General features: G+C 43.9%; 1 protein-coding gene across 3 annotated transcripts; it reads left to right on the top strand.

Annotated features, from left to right (window-relative positions):
* Positions 1-412: 412 nt before the first annotated feature.
* On the top strand, positions 413-22,297 carry rtn1a (reticulon 1a). 3 transcript variants are annotated; one of them, XM_027030505.2, is made up of 9 exons: positions 413-933; positions 5,424-6,209; positions 7,099-7,968; positions 20,565-20,772; positions 21,121-21,259; positions 21,370-21,439; positions 21,614-21,660; positions 21,774-21,832; positions 22,029-22,297. In XM_027030505.2, the coding sequence occupies exons 1-9, from the start codon at positions 711-713 to the stop codon at positions 22,069-22,071; spliced, it is 2,445 nt and encodes an 814-aa protein (XP_026886306.2). In that variant the 5' UTR covers positions 413-710; the 3' UTR covers positions 22,072-22,297. The 3 variants fall into 3 exon arrangements, with proteins under 3 accessions (XP_026886306.2, XP_026886315.2, XP_026886324.1); XM_027030514.2 differs by lacking the exons at positions 413-933; positions 5,424-6,209; positions 7,099-7,968 and adding an exon at positions 13,953-14,299; XM_027030523.2 differs by lacking the exons at positions 413-933; positions 5,424-6,209; positions 7,099-7,968 and adding an exon at positions 16,913-16,940.
* The last annotated feature ends 79 nt before the right edge of the window (positions 22,298-22,376 follow it).

Here is a 22,376-nt window from a genome sequence, read left to right as displayed (position 1 = left end):
CTTCTTCGTTGCTAAGGGACCGAGTTGTTTTTCGACGTGGTCAGTAGAGGGCGCCAGTTAGCTACACATGGCGTAAGTCATTCATATGCGCATCCGTCAGCACGCGCCCCGCCCGTGTTGTAATCCTGTCTGACAACACAATAGTGCGATTATGTATCACGTTGTGTAGACAGAAATGACTCGACAGTTTACTTACAGTGGTTTATATGCGTACGAGGGGGAGTTTGCAAGTGATGAGCGAAAATGTCCGATATTATAAAACAGCATAAATTCTAATGTATTTCATGAAAAGGACACAAAACTTGAGTTAACACTAGATTTTTCTATTGCACAGATGTTAGTTGTAATACTGTTGGCCCAGCCCACCAGCCTTTTTTAACGGGTGTAGGCTAAATTTAGCCTTACGTTGTCCTTTGAACCACACCCGTGTCCAGGATGGACGCCGAACGTCCTTTCTACAAATAGTTAAACCGGAATGCTACTTTCTGCCCTAAATCCGTGCCAAACGTAAGCCTCGCAGATACAGTGACGTCAGCTCCCAAGCTCTGAACCAAACAAACCTCAGTCGCTTCACCGTTCAGAGAAGCGGAAGCATCGATTAGATCTTGGGGAATAAAAAGATATCCGGTCTCGAGTCCTCTTTGAATATTTCAGAGGTGGTTCTTTACACCGACACTGCTGATTGCGATCTTTGCGCCGCTGCTGTGAGCATGTCTGGGAAGCTTAATGAAGACCCGGGTCTGGATGAGCAACGATTTGCGGAGGAGCCCGAGCGGAACGGAATGTTTGGGAGTACCGGGCGCCGCTTCGATGAGATGCGGGACGAGCTCCACTCTAGAAGCTGGGAGGACGACATGAACTCCTTGAAACAATTCTACCCATTTGATAAGGAGCGTAAAGGTGCCGGCGTTGCCATGGAAACTGCATCTACAGGTAATTCGGGCTTTCAACTGGCATTCTTTCCATAGGTACACCCTCCTTTCCTGGGCTAAGTTGGGCTACTTTATGAAAATATGAGCTGTGGTGACGATGTTGATAAATGTGCTGTACAGTGTACTGTGCTGCCAGTTTGTGCTCGTATGGGTGTGACATCACTTGGACTAAGCCGAGTGTTTGCTCCCGGGTGTAGCTAAGTCAACTAACGTTACCCAAGCCTACTTTTGCAAGCGGTGCAGCGTCCGTTTCTAACAAGTTTAGTGTTTTTGATTCTGACGAGAGGAAAAACACTTTAAGAACGTGTGGCGTCTGCAACAGAATTGCAGCCGTATTTCAAAACTTCCATTAACAGGTTCCAATACTAATTAGGTTTAGAGCGTCAGAGGACCTGGGTGGAGGCATGGGCTGACTTGTACGCCTTTTGTGTGGTTGTTGTTGTAGGCCTGGTGGAACAGCAGTACAGACACGTAAACGTGCTTTTGTTTTACACGCAGAAATGGACTAGCGAAAACTAGTGGTAACAAGCCACGACCAGCAACGTGGTCCCGGTGAATTTGATTTATAAAGACCACGTTTCATTTGAAAACGAAACAGCACAATTAGGCCCATTGTTGGTTAGTGGGGTTAAAGTTATATTAACGTAGGTAATTACACAGAGGCTTATATAATGCATATTATACACATATGGATCCACGTCCTGAGAAGATGTAAAAACGCGAGTGGTCTGTTAATGTTTACATCCTCGCCGTAGTGATCTTCTCTGGTCTACGTCCCGTGTGGGTGTTGCGTCTCTCGAAGTGACAAATTTAAACTTGCTTAATAATGTAGTAACAAATGATTGGGATCTGTTTTAGCGCAGATTACTAATGTATAATGTAGTATCCGCGCCGAAAGCAAGCGCTCACAGGATGCCGTGCGTTCATCAGTGCGCTAACAGAGGTTTGCTGTCAGTGGTCTGCCTACGCAGTGGCTACCATTAACGAGCACGAGCTGCGCTTAAATGGGCTCGATAGTCCACGCGACCCGAGTGAATTCTTCACTGTGCAATTTGTGCATCACGAATCCCTGATAATTATCGGTCCCTTATAACACAGTTGCGTCGCCTCTTCCTCTGTATGGCATCGCCTCCAGAGACCCTACTTAAACCTTCTGTAGCAGCCACGTGGTCCTGAAAGCCTGTATGAAAAACACTGGGTTGCTTTGGGTACAGGGGATATCTAAGGCTGCACTCTGTGTACCTTGTGTACCCGAGTGGCTGTGCAGTTCAGAAAAGCAGGCAGGCAGGATGCACGCAGGCCCTTCCCACAGCCACGTGAAGCACTGCACTCCACCTCAGGCAGGGCTGGCTGAGCAAGATCTGGAGCCGCCGCCGCCCAGCTGATCTCTGGGCCTCTGCGCAGCAGGCTAAAGTGCTGCCACGGCCATTATGGAGCAGACATGGCCGCCATCACGACTCAAACTGATATTCTTATATACTGGGGAACTGGTGGCATAGAAGTTTCTCTCTCTCTCTCTCTCTCTCTCTCTCTCTCTCTCTCTCTCTCTCTCTCTCTCTCTCTCTCTCTCTCACACACACACACACACACACAATTTCTCTCCCTCGTTTTTTTTCTCTCAAACCTAAATATTCATAAGATGGGGCCTCGACTCCCTCCTCTCTCTCTAATTCCTTTCTCGCTCTCTCACACACAGAAACATGCACAGACACATTCTTTGCTCTTTTGCTGGCACAAATATTCACACACTGTCTTACTCTTGAAACAGTAACTCTCCTGCTCGCCTTTTCTCACTGTCTTTCCAAAAGCCTTTTAGTTAGCAGGCAAATTAGCTCCTTTCACACAGACAGAAAGGGGGTCCAGTAATAGTCTCCTGAAGCTTGAACACCCCATGGTGTTTCTTAGTGTGCCAGAATTGTGGCATGTATGCCCAGCATGGGCGGGGCTGAGTTGTGATTGCTCCGCCCACTGGGAGGTGGCTCCAAGCTATTGCACCTCTCCCCTCCAGCAGTGATTCCTAAAGTCTCTCTGCTCGTCTCTCTTGTTTTTTTGCTTTGCTGTGGGCCGCTCTGACAGCAAGCCTGTGCAAGCCTCTCTTCTTGTATCTCTTCATCTATCTTTCTCTCCCTCTCTCTTTCTCGCTCTCCGTTTCTCTATATATAGACAAACTCACAGGTGTTTCCAGCTGTAGCATTGTCCAATGGACTTCTCAAATCAGAGTAGCCTACAAAATGGCCTATAAATAATTGTCATTACAATGACCAACACACACAAACACACACAGCCTGAATATACAATCTTCAAGCAGTGCGCATCTCAGTGTTTGTCCTAATCTAAGCATTTTCCAGATCTGATGCTGCTCATGCTACACGGCTCAAAGCCGCGCTTTTAACCCAAATAGATAAGTTCATGTTGGCTGCTTCTGGAAACTGCTTGCATTTAACTGGGTGTGTTCAGCACACCCATGATCTTCCTCTTTCTTGATCAAGGAGAATTGTATTCCACTGTATTATCGTCAAAGCAAATCAGATGCTGCAGTCTACCACAGTAGCCCCATGAGCTGTTGCAAACTCCCCAACATCTCTCTCTCCTAAGCCTACTGGATGTAGTTATTTATAGTGCTCTGCCCACGTCTTGAGGTCTGGACAACAATGAATATGTGTGTACTTGCTAAGAAACAGGAGAGACAGAGTGAAAGAGAGAGTGTGAGTGTGTGTGTGTGTGTGTGTGTGTGTGTAATAGGGCTGTACAATATGGATAAAAAATGCGATAATGTTGGATATCCAGACATCGATGTGAAATCTGATAAATTATGGTTAAAATAGAAAATTTCAGTGGATATCTGAAGAGCAGTACATTCAGACCCTGGAAGGAGTAGGTTGTTTTTACTATGTAATAAAACAAGGAAAGAAATCCATCTATTTTGTAGGTTTATTAAACATTAAATAAATCCTCTTTAAATTAAACAACTGTGCAAATTATTATAGGGCAGACATTTTGCGCAATGTTGCAACATAAAGATGTATTCACTGAACAACCAGTAAGACATACATTATATTATATTATATTATATTATATATATATATATATATATATATATATATATATATATATATATATATATATATATATATATACATACACACACACACACACACACACACATACATACATACATACATACACACACACACACACACACACACACACACACACACACACACACACACGAGTAAATAATTAAAAAATATGAAAAACTAGAGAAATAAAAACACTTTTCTGACACAAGTGCAAAAAGCCTTCTTTGCTAACTGATGCAGACAGCACCAAATCTTTAGCCTAGTAGTAGCCTACGTGATGGGGTTGTTTTTTTTTCTTTATGAGGACAGGAGCCCAAATCACGTGCCGTCACTCTTTCAAAACTCTGAGATCACTGTTTTGCATGTGGAGGTGTGTTGTGATGACATGTAGCTAGCTCTAATCAGTCTCGCAGATCTTGGCTCTGAACTCTCCTCGTACAATTTAGCGCATGTTAAGTGAACATAAAAGTTTGTTACCGGTGATGGCAGACACAATGGCTGGGCAAGGTTCGCACAAAACCTTGGACTTAGCATAGTCATCTCGTCAAAAACCAAAGCATTGCCAATTTACAGTTGTGCCTCTACTTTTTTGGACCAATTCCTCCTCACTTAGATAATCACTTCTCTGTGGGGGTTTTTTGGCACTTGGGTGGCTGCGCTTATTTGTCCAACTTGCCAGCGTGTTTGGCTGGTTTGACTTTTGTGTACAGTTGACTGTGTGTACCTGTCTAACGCACTCTGGTTCCAGTCTAATTATATCGCATGTGCATGGTAAGCAATGTGAAGCGTTCACTCTGTTGCAGGTAACGCAATTCGAGTCAGGCTGTTACTCGCAACTTTCGTTGTGTTATCGTGGTCCTACACAGTGTGTTTAAAAATCATATCGCAATAATGATAAAAATGAAATTAATCCCATAAGCCCTTGTTGTAATGCGACAGGGACTTCTGTGTTCTGGGACTAATGTTTCTCTTTTAAACATAATCAATGTTTCATCAGGACATAAAACTATTACTAATAAAAGCTTCGCTTCTGTCTTCTCTCCCTGCTAAAAGGATTACAGGATTTAGCTTCATCCCCCACCCCACCCCGCCATACACACATAGCCACGTGACCTGTAATATACTGACCGACATGCACAAAGTAGAGAGTGTCTGAGCTGTGTCACTTCTTCCAGTAACACCTAATTCACCACATCTACTTCTTCCAGTAACACCTAATTCACCTGTCTCTCTGCATACAGGAAAATGTAATGAATACACCATCTTCACGCAGTGCACCAGAGCTTATCCTATGTATGCCAAGTTATGATCTGGAATTAATCCGGATCTGAGAAATTGCTGCCTCTGCCCTCTGTCCCTATCTGTGTCTGTCTCTCACATTCCCATCCCTACTCTGTCACCCTCTCTGCAGATGACTCCATGTCTGGCCTGTTCCAGACATCTTCCTCAGGACAGGGGGATCTCTACACCTCCCTCCTCTCCTCCCACTCCTCTTCATCCAACCCATTTGGAGGAGGTGCCCCTCTCTTCCCCTCTGAAGGGAACCGTTCGCCTTCCGCCCCCACTGGCACCGACTCTGGCATCGGCATGACCCCCGGGGACCCTTCTGACCTTCAGGTGCACAAGGTGGAGCCCTACAACTACATGGACATGAGCGACGACCTCCGCGAGCCAGGACAGATTGGCAGCAGCAAGGTCAAGCAGCAGCCTGAGAGAAGCTACAGCAATGACAGTGACGAAGATGACGATGCCGGGGCCGGCCTTTGCGACATCAAGCCGACGAAACAGGGAGGGCAGGGCAGCAAGTCCGACCTGGACCCCTTCGACCTGGGCCACTACCTTGAGAAGAGCCCCCCGGCAACCAGAGGCATGGAGGCAAAAGGGGGGCTGGGTTTTGCCAGGGAGCAGCACACTTTCTCCTATATGGGGGACCCATCGGATGAGGAGACAGTGATGTACCACGCTCACCACACCACAGGGACACCGCAACCCATCAGTCCGGTGAAAATCACCGTGACGGCAGACCCCCATCGCCCGCCGCCCCAGCTGGAGAGAGCTCCTCCACAAGGGAGCGTGTCAGAGAGGGACAGTGTGCTCAGTTTCGGACAGCAGGGCGTTCCCACGGTAACGCTCTCGGAGCCGGAGGACGACAGCGCTGCTTCCTCTGCCAGCCACTCCCCTAACCTCTCGCCTACAGGTAAACCGCAACCCCAGTTCAGTCACACCTATAAGAACTTGTCTCAGAGTGCCGCCAAACACTGTCCTACAGTTACAGCAGTGTAAGGAGGAATGTTCCCTCTGCTCTACCAAGGGTTGTGGTTCTAACACATCTTACTCAACTCAACATAGACTTGGTAACATCAAGCATCTAAGCACCTTTTCCACTGCCAATGTTTCCACCTGCTCAGGTACATAAAAGAGCGCTCAGTAGCATATGAATATATCAGGCAGAGACCAGTATAAAAGAACTGCTCTCTGTCGAGCGCACTGAGATGACAAAGTGCGATGGCAAAGTTAATGCTTGCTGCGCTTCCTGATCATAATATGCGACTTACAAAGCGAGCTACTACGTGGATCTGGTTGTGGATAGTGCTACTACATGCACCTACATGTACATGCAGCATCTGAGGTTGTCTGGGACCTTACGTCAAGCGTGCTAAACCTCATGGGCCATGCAGCTAAGTGCATGTGGTAGGGATGAAACAGTATGAAATACTCCATGATATCACAGACCAAAGCTATCACGTTTTTGATATTTTAATAAATGCTAAATTATCAGCAGCACTACTTTTGTTGACTGTTTGAATTATACTGTAACAATAAACGGCACGCTTTGAATAGCAGTCACAGTGGGCCATTTATATCTGCTTGACACTAAATCAAACATGGGTGTCAGAATTAATAACATTTAAAACGGTATGATTATAATATTCCGTGTATAAAACAAAATTATAATGTTCCCTTTCTCATTTTAAGATCACATAAAATCATCTGCCATTTTTCTGAAAGTTTCTCCTTTTTAACACCCATTTCCTTTTTTATCTCTCCCTCCCTGACCTTTTATCTTATTTCCTTCCTTCCTGCAGGACGAGAGTCTCCCTCGGATGTCTTGTTCCAGCCGGTAGCAATGAAGTCTGTGAGCTCAGTTCAGGACAGCAGCGCCCCTTACCAGGACACCAAATGCCCTGCCAAACCCGCCGCTCCGTGGGACATGTCTGGTTTTGGGGGGCATGATCAGGATGGCAGTGGGGAAGAGTCTGGAGACTCTGAAATTGAGCAGGTGGCAGAAGAACCTGATTCGCCAAGGCATGACAAGCCCCAGCAGGAGAAAATGGGATTTGGCCAATCTGGCAACCCCTTTGAGCAGCCCAGTGAAGTGAAGGGGGTTTTGGCTAAAGCTAGCAATCCTTTTGAGATACATCAAAGTAACAAGGGGGGAAATAGCAATCCATTTGAGCTTTCCAGCCATGCTAAGTTTGGTTTTGGTCAAGCTGGCAACCCACCACTCTACAGTCTCCTGCGTGAAGAGAGGGAGGCGGAGCTAGACAGTGACCTGCTCATCGAGTCTGCTTCCGAGGAGAGCCCCAAGAGAGAGCAAGGATACAGTGGCCCGGAACCCAGCACTGCCCCAGCTCCAAGCCTCTCCTCCAACCCCATCTCCACCCCTCCTGCTGTAACAGAGTCCCTGGAAAGTAAGCAGAAACAGAAGGAGAAGCACAAGGAGAAAGAGAAAGACAATGTGATACAGGTAGAGAAGGCCAAGCCCCAGCCACCGCAAGGAGAGAGCTCGACAGCCAAACCCATGCCTGCTACAACGGCCACATCTGCAGCTCCCGCAGAACAGCGCCCCAAAGAGGATTGGGAGAGTAAGAGCAAGAGTAGCAGTGAGGAGAATGTATCCAGCACTCATTCCGCGGAGTTGCCTCTCTTCCTGCAGAACTTCAACAAACAGAAAGGTAAGTACAGCTTTGACAGACTCTCATTCCCACAGTACGGTGCACACTTCCAAAATTAAACTGCATATCATGCTAAACAGAACTTCATATGACCCCTGAACCAGTATTGTTAATGGTACAAAACATATTAACATGCAGGTGTGATTTCACTATTGAAATGTAGCCTGATGGGTGGTGTAAGATATTTTGTAGCATAACTGGAGCAGATGCGTGTAGAGATTTGTGTGTATAAACTGTGGAGCGATGCATAGACACTGTAGATTTGTTTAGAGGTTGTGTAGATATTGCAGCCCTGTAAATGTGAGTGTATATTCACATTTACATGTTTACAGTTAAATGAATATTTTTGGCATTTAGCAGACTCTTATCCAGTGCTCTCTCATCTATTTATAGAATATATCCTAGCCAATACAATAGGTTAGAGTCAAACACTGTTGAACTAAAATACTGCTGAAATACAGGAATCAATGCTGATACCTAGAAGAAATGCCAAATAAGCATAAGTACTGTATCAAACAACAAGTGCAATATCAAACGCGCTAGAGTATTCAGTTAGCCAACAGTAGTATAAAATTTGCAGGGTTAGTGGTCATTTAAATACTCCACAAATAGAGGAGTCTTCAATCTGTGTTTGAAGACAGCAAGAGACAAGAAGTTTGTTTCACCATCTGGGAGCCAGGACAGAGAAGAGACTTCTCATGCTTCCATGAGCCTTGAAGAATGGTGTTTCAAGCTGAGCCGCATTTGAGATTCAAACAACTCCAGGAATAGGTCAGGCTTTGAGCATTGTCATGAAGTATGGTGGGAGTGGTCCATTTTTGGCTTCCGAAGCAAGCATCAGGGTTGTAAATCTGATGCAGGCAGCTACTGGAAGCCTGCAGTGAAGGGCTTCACTGAGCAGAGTGAAGTCTACTACCAGAACTTCTGAGCAGTCACTGTGAATGAATTCTTGACCAGACGGGGTGGTGGGACACCACCTGCTGGTACCAGTCCACATAAATTCAAAGTAAGCAAATTACACACTTAGCAGTCGCTAGCCATGGCTAAAGCTCAATGTGAGCAATTAAACTGTGTGATGTGCGTGTTAGTCTGCTATGCGACTGAGGTCGTGGTTTCCCGTTACAGGTCGTCCAGCTAAGGCCTAGCAATGGTCGACCAGAGCTAGGGTTAGGGCTAGGGATTCATTACTACACTCCAGTTGACGCACCACTAATGGCAAGCCGTCGTGAAGCCAAAATCAATAAAGAACCATTACGCGAGTGCTCCATTACACCTGCGTTTGCTGGACGTGGAACAGCATTACACTTACGACTTGACGGGGTGCTGGGACCAGGAACCGAACATATATTGTTCACTCGATGAACCTCCCGTACCAAGACTGGGAAACAGTTCTTCATGTTTATATACGAAGATGTCTTAAAACTCAGACTGACTTGCTTGGGGTGATCAGTGTGGCAACCACCCTTCGCCTTTTTTAAAATAGATATTTCATACCAACCGCATGATTCTGACAGTTCCCAAAGCGTTACCACAAAAGCTCAGCTCAAAGAAATGTCACACACTCTATTTCACGATTACAGGCTTTGCTAAGTTTCACTGAATTAACCTGGGGGTTGAAGACAAATTAATGGAACTAAACAACACCTGTGTACTAGTGGTTCGATGTTGGCAGAGAGTCTGGAGTGTCGCTGTGGTCCTTCTCCAAAAACGTCGTTAACAATACTTACGATTTATATTAAAATATATTAACAAGGCAGTGCAGTGTACAGCAGTTCACCTGACAGCTTTGTAATGAAGCGTAGTATGTTAATTAATTCTGTGAATAGTTCCCGTATCAACAACTTCAAACAAAAAACAAAAAACGACAAACATGATTCATCTACATCCCATGTCTGTAAGATATGCTGTTTGGATCTCAAGGGTGATCCTGATGCCAGGCGCCCCCTAGTGGTTGAAGCAGCCACAACGCCCCAATTTTCATAATTCAGTTAGAGCAGAGAAACAAAGGCCTGACTGAAACAAAGACAAGGCACCCGAAGACGACGCTCCAATATTTCGCTTCCATATGTATCTAAATGTGTTTCCAATTCACATACTTTAATATCATTATGCCATAGAAAGAAAACAGATTATGTTGGGATATGTTGAAATGATCATATAGTAATTGCATCAGAAATCCCCTGGAACGCATGAACTCATTGACCTCCAAGCGTCCCCAATTCCCTCATTATCAGCCTTGAGAGCCAATTGGATTGTGACAAGCATTCAGTGCAACGAAGGCAGAGCTTCTGAAAGCCGTCTGCTTATTAAGATCTCAGTAATGCCAGTATGTGACGTGTGAGCAGAGTCAGGGTAAGGAGTGAGTGTGCAGAGGTTTAGTCTGGTCCTCTGTGTTGGTGAGTGGGAGAGAGAGTTACGGTGCTAACGAGTGGGTGAACAAGCAGATTTGAGAGGTCAGATGCTGTTAGTGGAGAGTGATGTTTTAGACTCTCCACCTTGCACAGGACCATGTTTATGTAAGACATTCGCCCTCTGTTAGGGGTGCGTGCTTACTGACAAATAAAAACGTATATACACTCACATTCTGTATCACTGTCCTCTACCCTGTGTATGCATACAATTGGAAATAAAAAGGAAACAGTACATTTGTCACTGAGTGAGATGACTCAACGATAATATGAACATTTACCACATTTCAAGTTTCAAGTTTGGTTTGTCACATACATAGTCATACACACAATAACTCGCAGTGAAATGGTTGAGAGTGCTCTGTCCAAACTGAGGAAAAAGAAAAACCAGGGTGCATAGAGAAATATATATTCTATATATAAATACAAGAATATATTAACAATGTATGTACAATATATGTATATTATGTTTATATACACAATGTACAATGTATATATGGATATAATTATGTAATTTAATTATGTAACACATTCATCAGAGCAGAGCAGCAACTATATAGGCAATCACACATACACACACACAAGCTACAGCTTTCTGTATGTATAACTGAAGGTTCTAGAATGTTAAAGCAGGTCATTGCCTGCAGGTCTTATTTCTGCCTGCAGATGGCGTTGAAGGATTTGTTTTCAGATTTCACCACAACTCATTTTTAGCTCTGGAATGCGCTCTGGAATGCGCTCTCTCTCTCTCTCTCTCTCTCTCTCTCTCTCTCTCTCTCTCTCTCTCTCTCACACACACACACACACACACACATAAAGTTCATTATCAGGAAAGAATGGAATTCTTTGAGTAAGTGCTAGAATATTTTAAATGGATTTGTTTTTGATCCAAATTCTATCTCTAATTATGCAAGGCTAATGGTAAAATTCTGACCCCCTCACAACCGCCCCCCCCCCCCCCAACACACATATACACACACACACACACAGGCCCGAAAAGATCGCTTAGGTTCTGCCGTCGCTATGGCAACACAGGAAGGGCTCAGGCTTAGGCTGACATCTTGTTGTGCGATCGGCTTTTGTTGTTGCGAGAGCTTTCATGGAAGGACACAGTAAAAATGGGAGCGGTGGATGCTAAAGGGTCAAAAATGAGGATTCTACTTCTGCTTTGTTCAGAAATGCAGACATTCCACACTTACCACGCACGCGGTGACCACCGATGCACGAAACCATTCACAGTTTTCATGAACTCAAGAGCATGTACCAAAATTTCCATAAACATATTATTCACGAAACCGATAATAGTAAACCTGCAATGAGGTTTTTTTTTCTACCACTGTGAGTGGTAAACGTGGGGAAAAAATGATATTCTGAAAGAGTATAATCATTCGCTGTCTTCCCAGTGGGACATTTTAAAATACAGGAAATCTCCTTCTCAATTCATCCATCTTGAAAGCAAGTAAACGAATGAAAATGTTTTGAGGGCTCGCCCCTTTATTCCCGCTGTTATCTCACTGGTGAGGGCTGCCCTGCGTGCTAGATGGGACAGCCATTCATCACATTTCTCAGAACAGAAAGAATATTGCAAGGACACACAGCAGACTGACATATCACCATATAACAACATACAAATAAGTTATTCTGTTATACTGTAAATGTTTATTTTTATCCAACAGGCTACAAATATTAATACATTAACACACACACATATATATAGCACACACACACGTGTGTGTGTGTGTGTGTGTGTGTGTGTGTGTGTGTGTGTGTGTGTGTGTGTGTGTGTGGAACATGGATGCTCCTGTCAGGCTTCATTGTGGCTAGGTTGAGTGGGCACATGGCTCAGTACTTGATTGGAGCCCAGAAAGGCATTGGCAAGAACACCAGAGGAGCCAAACACCAGCTACTAGTGGATTAAACAGTCATTCGAGACTGTAAGACCAGACAGACTAACCTGTGCACTGCCTGGATTGACTACAAGAAAGCCTATGATTCAATGCCCCACACATGGACCATGGAATGCTTGAGGCTGTATAACATCAGCAGGACTCAAAGAGCCTTCATCAAGGACTCAATGGGGCTGTGGAAAATGATCCCAGAGGCCAACTTCAAGCCAATAGCACCATTCACCATCAAGTACAGGATTTACCAAGGAGATGCGCTGTCCTTGAACCTGTTCTGCATAGGCCTGAACCTACTCAGTGAGCTTATCAGCAAGAGTGGCTACGGATACCGGCTACAGAATGGAGCACCCATCAGTCACCTCCTCTACATGGATGACATTAAACTGTATGCCAGAAGTGAACGAGACAGTCCTGAGAAGTCCTGAGAAGTCAACCAAATGGGAAGAACAAGATCCGGGCTATCAGCAGCTAGGCTCTACCAGTCATCAGATACCCCACTGCCATAATAAGCTGGCCAAAGGAGGAGGTAGAAGCCCCTCACATCAAGACAAGGAAACTTAATTCCAGTGTCTAACATCCTATATATATATATTCTTGTTTTTTTTTTTCATGTTACCCATTTATAAGATGTGGTTCGGTTTACTCCATTCGATGAAGTTCCAGTATTCAGGTAGTATTCTGGGCTTTACCCCACTAATATTTTACAGGATTTATATATGCAAATGAGCTCTTGTGAATTTCCTGCTATGAACATTTCATTTTGTAGCAATATCATCGCAATGTGAATTCCTTTTGTTTATTTTATGTAGTCCTGTTCTACAGGCTATGATTTGGATATAAGACCAGATAGAAATAATGCTTTACATGCTAATTCACACAGACAGGAGCAATAGGAGCAACTCTTTGCTGAGAGATGGTGGACAGATTTAAGGAAACACATAAGGTTAAAATAGGAGGTCTGATATGAGACTCAGTGCTATTAAATAAGCAATCCATAGTTCTGTCCAAAAAAAAAGAAAGGAAGACACAGAGTTGCACACACTTACATAAAACCACTTACATGGCAACCCCACCCTAAAAGTGACAACAATGATGTCATTCTTGTTCACTCAGATCACATGGCCAACGGCAGATATGAAAAGGGGGAGGAGCAGGGAGGGGCCATATATATATATATATAACAGTAATTAACAGTAATTTCCCCTGCTCTCACCATTTTTCATCCTATGTGTGCTTTGGAACTATTTAAATATATGTTTTAATGATTGAATGACAAATAAATCGGTATGTTGGTGTATTGTCAGTGGAATACTAGGTGTGTGACATCAGAACAATCTGGAATTTGCTAACTTGAAAAAATATACAGTGTAAACTGCTTAAATGGAACATACAGCAATAGCAAAGCAGTAGGGAAGACATAGCCAGACAGATCATGAGCGAGCGAGAGAGAGCATCTGCTAGTATTATTCAGTATATTTGATGCATGTAACCCTTTCTGTGCCGTTACGAGACAGATATGTACACACACAAACCACCCGAGTGGGATGGAACTTTTATTATGAAACCCTGGACTGGCTGTCCTTTCAGGCAAAGTCCCTCCCCAGCAGGCCGTGCATCTTGTACGCTTCAGTGGCTGCAGCGGGGACTGCAGTGTTAACCATGTGATCACCCTCGCCACACCCCATCTCTGTCTCTCCCTGTCTCTCTATTTGCTGTAGCAGCAGCTTGTCATTCTTCAGTCGGTAGCATCGCGTTAGCTTCCCCTCTTGCACCCTCTTTCTCTTCTCCTCCTCTGCCTTTCTCGCTCTCTCTCTCCCTCTCCTCCTCGCGCCGTCTGGCCACTGGAGTCAAGCTAAGGCAGAGCAAGGGAGTCTCGGCGAGGGAAGACAGAAGAACGGAGAACAAAAGCAGGAGGTGCAGAAGGGAAGAGGAGCAGAATAGGAGGAGGAAAGGGGTAGACGTATCCAGACATGGACTCTGGGAAGAAGGAGTGTCCGTGGGGCAATTGGAAAGGCCAGGGTACTGCTAATGTGTGTGTTTGTGTGTGTGTGTGTGTGTGTGTGTACATGCGTTAGCTACATGTGAGTGCATTTTTGTGAAAGTGTGATATGTACACGGGAGAATGTGAAGGCTTGCTATTATGCAAGTGTTTGCGTATCTGTGTGTGTGTTTGTGTGTGCGTGTGAAGGTATGTTATCTTCCCTATAAAATGTAGCATACTGTATATTTATTCATCAGTGTGTGTTGCTGTTGTGGCTTGTATAAGGCCTTGATTCAGTTGGGATGTTGCTCTTTCGCATCCCCCATCCCCCACTCTTCTCTCTGTGTTCTGTGGTTCTGTTTTGAGGGGAGACAAAGGGTGGATGTGGGTGATGCTTTGTTTGTGGCTGGGGTTTGTTTGGAGTTGAGCCATGCTGTGTTTGGCTTTGGTTAGGGAGGATGCACTCTCTGGGGTGACACTGCAGACGTTCCCCCGTCACCCCGTGTTCTTGTTCCAGACTGTCGTGGCAGGTTGTCATAGCACCAGCATTTGAGCTGTTTTGAGCTCTTTTTGTGTGTGCAGCCACCTAGCAGCTGCGCTGGGTGGGCCTGTCGTCATAGCAACCTGATCATACCCATCTGGATTACATCATGTGCTTCCACAGGCGGTATTATACCTAGGGGGGATTTTTTCAAGCAGATGCATATACAGCTGGCCAGATAGGTATGGGAGAATAAATGGAAGGATATAGTTATGCTGTCTCATCCAACTTGTAGCAATGGCTGAAGATAACCATGACTTCTACAGAGTGTGACATCACTATGACGTCATGCCCACCTTGACTACAGGACTGAGTTCAGAGTGTGTATCGCTCTCGTCATCCTTGCACCCATGCATGCATACCTGCGTGCACACACATTTAACAAATGCAGAATACAACCAATTTGCTAAGCTGATGGCGACACTTGATTCTCATTTTAAATACCCTATGGTACGGTCGAACCTAATGGGTGTGCTTCACACAATAATCAGGTTCCACCACATAATAAAACATCTTGTGGTTGCCACACAGAGAACATATAATTGCGCTAATAACATAACTTAGCACATTAGGGACAAACAGTACAGGGTAAATATAAAACTTTTAGCTGATGGTAGTAATATTCTGAATTTGTCTTCATTAGTCCGGAGAGAGACTGTTTTATTTGCAGACATCATTATAGCACAAGGGAGGGGGGATACCTACAATTAACTATATCAATGCTAAGTCAGTGTGTCTGTGATTAGCATTGTGTAAACACTGAAAAATTGCATGTGATAATATGACCAAATATTCATATTTTTCAGCAATAACCAGTAATATCCCAAAATTTCCTGTCATCTACATTAGATATACAGAGTACTTTCCGGTGCCACGGTAATCTGGGTTTGGATGTGCTGTGACTTCCTGTTTATCTGGTTCCATTTCCTGTTTTGCAATGGGATAATGATTCCCGGGAGTCACAGTATCCACATCAGCATGAGGGGCAGCGTGGTGCTCACACTGTAGGTTGGCGGATACATCTTTACAGTGCTGGTAAGTGAGGAACACAGGTAGACAGCCGTTCAGCCAGTGAGATTCACAAACACTAAAATTGACTCCAACGGCGTCTGGCAAACAATGCAGCCAAGCGAGGGGTCAGAAAGTGCCACCAACACTGGATTAGTCTTCAGACTTGGGCAACGTGTCTTTGAGACAAGATTTAGCTTTCTCTAAAGAATGTGTGGTACTTTCATGTATTTGTGTAATATTCATGTATCAGGCTGTTTAATGGGTTTTGAATTTTGTAGAAATGTCAGTAGTAGGCTGTGCCGTTTACAAGGCAAGGACCTTTCACTCAGGAAAAGAAAAACACAGGGTTAAGTGTTGACATGGTTACTGTGGTGGGAAGGGTGGCTATATTTGTACTGTCTGAACACTGGCAACCACACAATCACTGCAGCACCCCCCCCAGTGCTATTTTTAAAAAAGACCCAGTGCCCTTTCATATGAGTATGTGTGTGTGTGAGCGCACATATTAAAAGGGGGAATTGGAACACTGTATCTATGGCAACTATCACCACCCTACCCACTTTCCTACTTTCTGTCTCTCAAACACACACAGACGCACAGAGACCTTTACTGTTAAACAGCTGCACGTTGTCCTTCCTAGGAATGCGCACACATTTAAAACAACACCTCTTCTCCTGCCCCCTCTGCAAAACGTACTGTTGTGTATGCTCAATCATTCTTCTTACAGTACAAACTCCTGGCACACATGCACATACATATAGCACCACGCTATATCCATACATTCTCCTACATGAAGCAGGAAGGCACAGCAGTGAAAGCTGTCCTCCATTTTGGAATCCACAGCCCATTTGTCAGTGGGTATGCCACTCCAAAGTCATGGTATTAAAATGAATGTGTGTGTGTGTGTGTGTGTGTGTGTGTGTGTGTGTGTGTGTGTGTGTGTGTGTGTGAGTGAGTGAGATTAGCTAGCCAATGCCAGTAGGAGATCCTCTTCTCCCATTCTGTTTGTAAACGCCCAACTTCCTCATTCCCTCCCTCTCGCCCTCTCTCATTCATTTCGTATGCTTGTCAGCTGTCACCTCTCTTCTGTCTCTCTCTCTCTCTGTCCACAGTCATGGGAGGCACAGGTCAGTGGTCCTTTCTCCTCTTAGCTTGAGCATGTTGGCTTTAAAATGTTTACTTGGTGAAAATAAGCTTTGTTGCAGATCCAAGATGAGAGTTCCATCTTTTCAAGTGTCTTTATGTGTCCTGTGCATACTGGTGTTGGGTCTTTGAAAGGTAGTAGTGTTTGTCCTCTATGTTGACTTGGCTTTGAAACGAGAACCCTAGAGTATTAGTGCTGTCTTCTGTCTGTTTGGGTTTGGTTTTGTTGTGTTCCTGTCTGTGAAACTTAAGCTGTATGTCTCTCTGAAGACACCTATACACCACTGGTGGAGGATAAAAGTGTCCTTAAGAATGATAGTTATGCAGTGATTATGTATATGATGACAGCTTTGCCCCGAGCCTCTGGGAAAGCAACATTAATGCTATTTACAGTCAGTCTTCACTGTTTAAGCTGCTGATGGAGGCTTTCAGATTTTCAGCAGGGGAATATCAGAGCTGGCATGTCATACTTCATTGTAGACTCACAGTGTCCTCACTGGCCCTGTCTTTTGGAGTATTTCTGTCTGAAATCTGTTAAAGCTGTCGCATAGATCTCGCAGCTGCCAAGTCTATCAGATTTTAAATCTCAAATCGTGAAATCCATAGCTTGTTCTTTGCTGGTGGTGTTACCAGTCCGGTCAAACCACAACTGTCATACTTGCAGTCTGTGAAGGGTTAATGTTGACCGGCTTTCCATGTGTCCACGGCTTTGGTTTAGAGCAGAATTATGAAATAAAGATGGCCGATATAGCTGCCCTCCTCTCCGCTCAGTTAAACTAAAATTAGCCCTGCAGGATTGAAGCTGTCACCCAGGAGACTGGAGCTCGAACTCACTCTCTTTAACACTCTCTCGTTCATACTCTATTTTCCCTCTTTCAGAACTGGTGCCGCAGGTGTAAAATTCTAGTTGAAACAGCTACCACTGCAGCAAGCCTCCGGTTTCCGCATAGACGAGCTACGTGATTCAGAGTTGAGAAATGTTGGTTCTCATGGCAACATGTTATCAGCCCTTTCATTTCAGAGATATTTGGCCTCAGTTGGAAAGCAGAGTCGCTTTTCCACCCACACCCAGAGCAGGACAGCCTGTCAACTGGCCAGTGCATTATGAACATACAGAACTTGTAAATCAACATTTAATATCCATTTAATATATTCACTGCTGCATCTTTAACTAACAGGTTCTCATACCAAGTAGCGTTCTAAGACATAAGTTTTGTTTTAGTTTTGTACGCACAAAACTTTCAACGAGAAAGCCGTCTAGACCTACTTGATCACTCCCACTCAGTACTAATGCTCTTTCAGCAGGACTGTATGAACGTTTGGCTATTATTACAGCTGAGCTGTGGTACCGCTACCCCTGGCTGGTCGTTATCTTAGCACACCTGCTACACAAACACGGCATGCCAATCTGCATGCTACAGAGTATCTGTTCTCGTGGCATGCGTTTGCGGGACACTAGTCACCAGATCACTCTGAACCCCAAGGCTCTACTTATAAAACAGCTTGTAATATGTAATATACTAATTATCAAAAATGTATTTTTTGGTCACGTCCAATGCCAACAGACATAGTTATGTGATTTCTCTTATTACATATTACATTATTACATATAAGACATATTTTATTACATATAAGACTGGCTACATTATCTAAATACTCTCGATTAAGTGTCTAATTCTCACTCACGTTAAGAACCCTCTGGGTGTGTATACAGATGCATCAAAGTTAAACAGTAGCCGGTAGATTGTGAGATTTTGCCAGGTGTCAGCTGAGCCACTCTGGAGGTCAAGTATCAGAACAGTCTTGGGCATTAAGAACATATAACCTACTACACAACTAGTCATTGACGTAGGCTCAAACCTTTTACAATCCGTACCACCTCAAAAGATATTTGGCTCACCATGTACCAACATTATGACCGATGCTGGAGAGTTTTTTTTTAATATATATATATATATATTCCCTCTGCATACCACTAGACGGAGCACATATACCATAGTTTGAGAACCAATGGGCTATCTTAAGAAATAATAGTAAAATCATGTTACATATCAATTAGTCAGATAATTTACACCACAAACCTTTACTGACACTGGCAACTAAAAACAGTACAAAGGGCTACCTTTATGTCCTTTTATCCAAAGTACTAAAACAAAAATACACCAGCATGTTTACTTTTTCATATGTATTTGTTTATTTTTATTTATTTTTAAATATCTTAATCAGTAGGCTACTACAAGCACTTCACACAATTAAAAAAGTTGCATGTTGTGCTTTATGCATATACTGTAGGATTTCCATGAGCATAAGAAGGAACATTTCACCTGAACATGTTTTATTTTTTTGGATCTAACAGTAGCCTAAGCTGAGTTTATGCATCAAACAGCTAATTTAACTTTTGAATAATTAGTATCGAATATGTTTTGCTTGTCTATTAATTAACATGCTTCGTCTGACTATGGTGTTATTTACAAATATCTTCAATAATGGATAAGTTGCCGAAGGTTAGCAAAGAAGGGGAGCTAATAGACACTGCTAATGAGGTGGAATTTATTTTTAAACACTGTATTTTAATTGACATCCTCACAAAAACTGTTGCCGCAGCCCAAGTCAAACATAGAGACTAGAAAATTAATTTAGCTTCTTACACAACTGTCAGATAATCGTGGTTGGTGGCAAACTGCTACTAGCATTCCAGTCAGAAACTAGCATGTAATTGCTTGCTCGCTATGCGGTTGATTTTCACTGTGTGAAGATTCCAAGACTAAAATGGAGAGTCAACAAAAAAACTTGAGTGTTCCAAATTTAAGACGTGGTGAGGTCTAGACACTAAATTTTCAGGATTAGGACATTGGAGATTAAAATATTAATCTACTAATATAAGATTTAGATTAGCAGTTTAGATTAAAAGATAATGTACATCAGTATTGAGCTGTTCCTTTAGGGACTCAACCATGTGCCTTTGTTGACAGGTAAACACTCTCCATATGAACCTGATTGCATAGTCTTCTGTTTGTTGGTCAAAGGTAGCCAAGAAAGCAAGACTGTTTAATGGAAAAGTCTCTTGATGGACACTGTTGACCTTATCTGGTGAGACCTCATCTAGTGAAGTATAATCTTACTTCATGGAGCACTCTACAGGAGGTGTTTTTTTGTTGACTTACCAGAGATGCCCCACAGTGTCCAGCTGCCTTACGACAGACAGCGATTCTGGCACTCTGCCTCCTTCTCTTCCTGTCTGCGGTTGTCATGACACCAGTCTGCTCCATGCCTTCATCTTTTCAACAGCTCCAGCATTTCTCTCGGTCTCTCCTCTTTCTTCCATCGCTGGACACCTGAAGCTGACCTGGGCTATCTTTGATGGTTGCAGGTTTATAGATTAAGACTCTCCCTCCCCAGTGTCCTGAGAAATAGATTTAAAACGCCTCACCGTGGAATGTACGTGTGAGCCTTCAAGAGCCCCATCCCCCAATATCGTGCCTCTACGCACCTGCTCGCGCACTGAAAAATGGCCTGTCATCATGAACTTTCTTTCCACTTTAAGAACTGACTCCACTAAGTAGTGACAGCTCTGCAGCTGAAGTGATTGTCCGTCTGTGTGTTTGCAGCGGTGGATCTACTGCACTGGCGTGATGTCAAGCGGTCCGGCCTGCTCTTCGGGAGCGTGTTGCTGCTGCTCTTCTCACTCACCCAGTTCAGCGTGGTGAGCGTGGGAGCATACCTAGCCCTGGCCACGCTCTCTGCCTCCATCAGCTTCCGCGTCTACAAGTCTGTGCTACAGGCTGTGCAGAAGACCGATGAGGGACACCCCTTCAAGTGAGCCTCACGCTGCCTGTGCATGCATGTGTTATGGATGGTTATAATAATTTAAGCGAACCCACGTGCAAATTGTAAAAATTAAACAAATCTCTGACAGTGCGAGTGTGTCAGAGATGACTACCCAAAAAAAAAAACTCCATGAATGATGAAATATTTTGGTATGCAAACATTCTCTCATGCTGCCTTTAGTGATCTATATTAACCTTTACAACAAATTAAGAACTAGTTTGTAGGTTAAATGCCGTGGTCCCTATCCGCATAGTTCTGCTGATATACCACCAATTTGGCAGCTAAATGTTTTAGTACCACTAATAGTCTGTCATATACTCTCTCACTCTCGGTCAGGGCATATCTGGAGATGGAGATTGCTTTGTCTCCTGAGCAAATCAGTAAGTATGTGGACAAAACCCAGCTGTATGTGAACTACACACTCAGAGAGCTACGTAGGCTCTTCCTGGTTCAGGACCTGGTTGACTCTATAAAGGTGAGTGAAGCTCGACTCCTCATAGGTACAGGATGCATACACACATCCATCTTAGATGATACACGCGACCTTGTGACCCAGTGCAAGCGTTAACACATGCTTGTGTACAGTTTGCAGTGCTGATGTGGCTACTGACGTACGTGGGCGCCATCTTTAACGGCCTGACCCTGCTTCTCCTTGGTGAGAACACACACTATACTTCTTACACAAGCAGCTGGAAATGTCACCCTCTGGCTATTTGGGACAGGTTAACTAGAATGGTTTTTTTTTTTTCTCTCTCTTCTGGGCAAATTGTGTAGTGCATGTCCAAAGCATTGACCAGTAACATAACTACCTCCTCACCTTTCTCTCTAGCTGTGGTTTCCATGTTCACCATGCCAGTGGTCTATGAGAAATACCAGGTATGGAATGAGGGCATTTGCACATCATGATCTATATAACACGTGTAGTTCTAGAGGCCCCAGGTCTGCTTGCCTAAAAGAGTTGTGCTCATTTCAACAATCTCTCTCCCCAGACACAGATAGACCAGTATCTGGGGCTGGTGCGAACCCAGGTGAACTCAATAATGGGAAAGTGAGTATGGAATTCACTAAATATTCAAACAGAAATCTGAATTTTCAGTTATTTTACTAAATGACAAACTGAAACACCTAACAAGTCCAAAAGGGACATTCTACAATGCAGCAATGTAGAATGTATGAATGCATTGTTCCATGTCGCTGCACATTTCCTTCGGTGACTGTACAATATGGTTCATGATTTTTTGCAGAATAAGGGAGAAGGTTCCTGGGGCCAAGAGGAAGAATGAATAAGCTCCTCCCTTCCACAGGCAGTCAAACTACAGCACTAAATGCCAGTAAAAACTACAACTTATTCCAGCAAGCATATTGGTCCCCAAGCATATGCAGAGGGCAAGAATGACCGCCTGAATAAAAATCCATCATACTCATGTTAAGTTAGTGTAGTCGCTCACGTAAAATGCCTACTGTTGCAAATCACTGGATATAAAAAAAAAAAAACACACACACAAAAAAAAAACGAATAGCTAAAGATGCTAACATGCTAAATGACTATAAATGACTACAACTGTTCAAAGCTATGGGGGGGGGGGGGGGGG

Source organism: Electrophorus electricus, chromosome 11 (assembly GCF_013358815.1).
Source record: "Electrophorus electricus isolate fEleEle1 chromosome 11, fEleEle1.pri, whole genome shotgun sequence".
NCBI lineage: Eukaryota > Metazoa > Chordata > Actinopteri > Gymnotiformes > Gymnotidae > Electrophorus > Electrophorus electricus.
This window is presented reverse-complemented; position numbering and strand designations above follow the sequence as displayed.